The 2997-nt window shown below is 31.5% G+C and overlaps 1 protein-coding gene across 1 annotated transcript; it reads left to right on the top strand.

Annotated features, from left to right (window-relative positions):
• Positions 1 to 6: 6 nt before the first annotated feature.
• LOC150030938 (receptor-like protein kinase HSL1) lies at positions 7 to 1254 on the top strand. The gene is made up of 2 exons (XM_090309368.1): positions 7 to 558; positions 650 to 1254. The coding sequence occupies exons 1-2, from the start codon at positions 108 to 110 to the stop codon at positions 1039 to 1041; spliced, it is 843 nt and encodes a 280-aa protein (XP_090165494.1). The 5' UTR covers positions 7 to 107; the 3' UTR covers positions 1042 to 1254.
• Positions 1255 to 2997: the final 1743 nt, after the last annotated feature.

Raw genomic sequence — 2997 nt, 5'->3', positions numbered from 1 at the left:
ATTGTCTTGATGAAGATAACATCATAGGTAGTGGATCTTCTGGTAAAGTTTACAAAGTTGTGCTTAACAATGGTGAGGCTGTTGCAGTGAAGAAACTGTTTGGAGGGATGAGGAAAGAAGGCGAAAAAGGCGATATCGAGAAGGGTCAAGTTCAAGACAATGCCTTCGAAGCCGAAATCGATACTTTGGGAAAGATTAGGCACAAAAACATTGTGAAGTTATGGTGCTGCTGTGTTACAAGAGACTACAAGCTTTTAGTCTATGAATATATGCCTAATGGAAGCTTGGGAGAGTTGCTTCATAGTAGTAAAAAAGGGCTGCTTGATTGGCCTACTAGGTTTAAGATAGCTTTAGATGCCGCAGAAGGACTTTCTTATCTTCATCATGATTGCGTCCCTCCGATCGTACATCGAGACGTTAAGTCAAACAATATCTTGTTGGATGGTGATTTCGGAGCACGGTTAGCCGATTTCGGTGTAGCTAAAGTCATCGATTCAACCGGGAAAGGACCTAAATCCATGTCAGTTATCGCAGGATCTTGCGGTTACATTGCACCTGGTTAGTAAATCAAACTTGGTCTTTACTACATGATTAGACAATTTAGTTAATGCCCATTTTTCCTAATAGTCCTATTTTGATAATCTTGCAGAGTATGCTTATACACTCCGAGTGAATGAAAAAAGCGATATATACAGTTTTGGCGTGGTGATCCTCGAGCTAATAACTGGGAGGCTCCCGATCGATCCAGAGTTTGGGGAGAAGGACTTGGTGAAATGGGTGTGTTTCACATTAGATCAAGACGGGATCGATCAAGTGATAGACCGGAAACTGGATAGCTGTTTCAAGGAAGAAATATGCAGAGTCCTTAACATTGGGCTGCTATGCACCAGCCCTCTTCCCATAAACAGGCCATCGATGAGAAAGGTGGTGAAAATGCTGCAAGAAGTTGGGGCAGAGAATCAATTGAAAAGCAACAGTAAAGATGGAAAGTTAACTCCATACTATTATGAAGATGCATCAGATCAGGGAAGTGTAGCTTAGAACAAAACACAGTTTGATTGCATAAAAGAAGAAAGCTTTCAGTTTATACAAAATTTTCTTTTAAGTTTTTCAACTCAACTCCATATTCCCGCTGGTTTGGTGTTCTTTTTAAATGGAAAAGAAAGAATTCAGGTGGATGACTATGAGAAGATGCCAAAAATAGCAGCATTGTTGACAGCAATTTATATGTAAATTTGTTTGCTTTGCTGATGATATTCAAACTGTTTAATTGTTCTCTTTTTTTTTTCTAACACTAATGTAGTGTAATTTTATATATATATGTAGTTTAAGAAAATTATGGTTTTTATTATTTTACAGCAGAAAAAATTAATTAATTATTTATTGAAGTATTTTTGAAAAGATCCCAAAGAGAATCTTTGGTAATTAATTCCCATGTGAGGCGCTTGGACCATGCCTGTTTTGTATGACATAAAAAATAAAATATAAAAATCCTGGATTTCGACAAAAGTAGATGAGGTTAATTTAATTACGGTTTTGTAAGTTGAGTTTGCCAATGTTGTTACAAAATTATTGGGTTCTTAATTTAATCACACTTATTCAAGTAGAGTTTTACGAAGGTGTTACAAAATTATTGGTTTCTTAAATGTTTAAATAGTTGAATCAAACGCATTAATGACCTTTTGAATTTTGACATAATTATAAAAAGCATTTTAAAAAAAATAAATTATACTGATTATTTATAGCTTTCTTTTTTTTCCTAATCATTTTGTTTCTTGTATTTTGACTATTGAAAACTATCTATGTTTCTTTTCTCTAAATTTCTTTATCACAATTTTTTTAAGAAATCATGTGAAATCTAAGCTAAATTTGAAAAAAAAGTTGCTAAAATTATTTTTAGTTTAAAATTTTGGTTTGAAAAGTCCGTTGTATTTTAAATTTAATTTTAAAAAACCAGAAACAAATCAAGTAAATTATAGGTGTATTAGAGAAAAATTCATAGTCAATCAAACTCCTATTGCCTATCGGTTTAAACGAAATGAAAAAAAATTGCTTAGACTACATTATAAGTCATGTTCGAAATTGATTGAATTAACTTATTTACCAGTAAATATAAAATTAATTTAATTGAGAAAAAAAAAATTTATTCAATGTAGCTATTCAAATATGACAACCTCGTAATAACCATTTTGTGAGAATTTGAAAAGCCTGCTCTCCCAAAATTTTTAAATATGAGTAAAAAATTGAGTTTTTGGTAAAATATTAGAAGTGTTCTAGTTAAAAATACTCTAAATTTAGTGTGCTAACTCTAATTAAATTGAATTAAGTTAATTGGTGGGTGGGACTGTAAAAAAAGAAAATGATTGGGTTGGGTTGTAATGTAGTTATGGTTGTGGGCAGAGAAGAAGCATTTAAATGAACAAAATCTGCAATTTGCAGAAAGTTGGTTGCGTTGTAGAGAAGTAGTGGCGGTAGGTTGCCTTCTTTTATTTCCTTCTTTTATTTCCTTTATAATTTTTTTTTATTTTATAATTTTTTTTTTTTAAAAAAAAAACAAACAGACCAACATGGAATCAAATCGATTGCATTCAAAATCCTTTCTTGTAGTATATTAAAAATTTAAATTCCATTATTTTTTTGTGCATTTAATACAATTTAATTTCATCCCTGACAATTTTGCTTAAAGTTTCAACCACTTCTACAATGGGAATGGAGGTGAAAGCGATAGATAAAAATGAGAGCAGTCGAGAATACAAATCAATAATTAAATTTCACCCCCACATATCTTTTTAATTAATTTTTTGGTCATGGTACTAAAGCAAATGTGGTGTTTGAATTTGTGTTTTCTGATTTTACACTGGGTTCATTTTGAAGTTATAATGTTAGGACAATTCTAATTTGAATATAATTTAATTCATTAAAACATATGTCCTCAAATTTTCAGCCCCCACTTATTATGGAACTCAAAAAGAAAAATTACAATAATTTATTCGCTTA

The sequence above is a fragment of the Benincasa hispida genome, unplaced genomic scaffold, assembly GCF_027475165.1.
Source record: "Benincasa hispida cultivar pf3 unplaced genomic scaffold, pf3_genome.v1.1 HicScf1564, whole genome shotgun sequence".
In the NCBI taxonomy this organism is placed as follows: Eukaryota; Viridiplantae; Streptophyta; class Magnoliopsida; order Cucurbitales; family Cucurbitaceae; genus Benincasa; species Benincasa hispida.
Note: the sequence above shows the minus strand (reverse complement) of the source record. Positions and strands in the feature narration are given on the sequence as shown.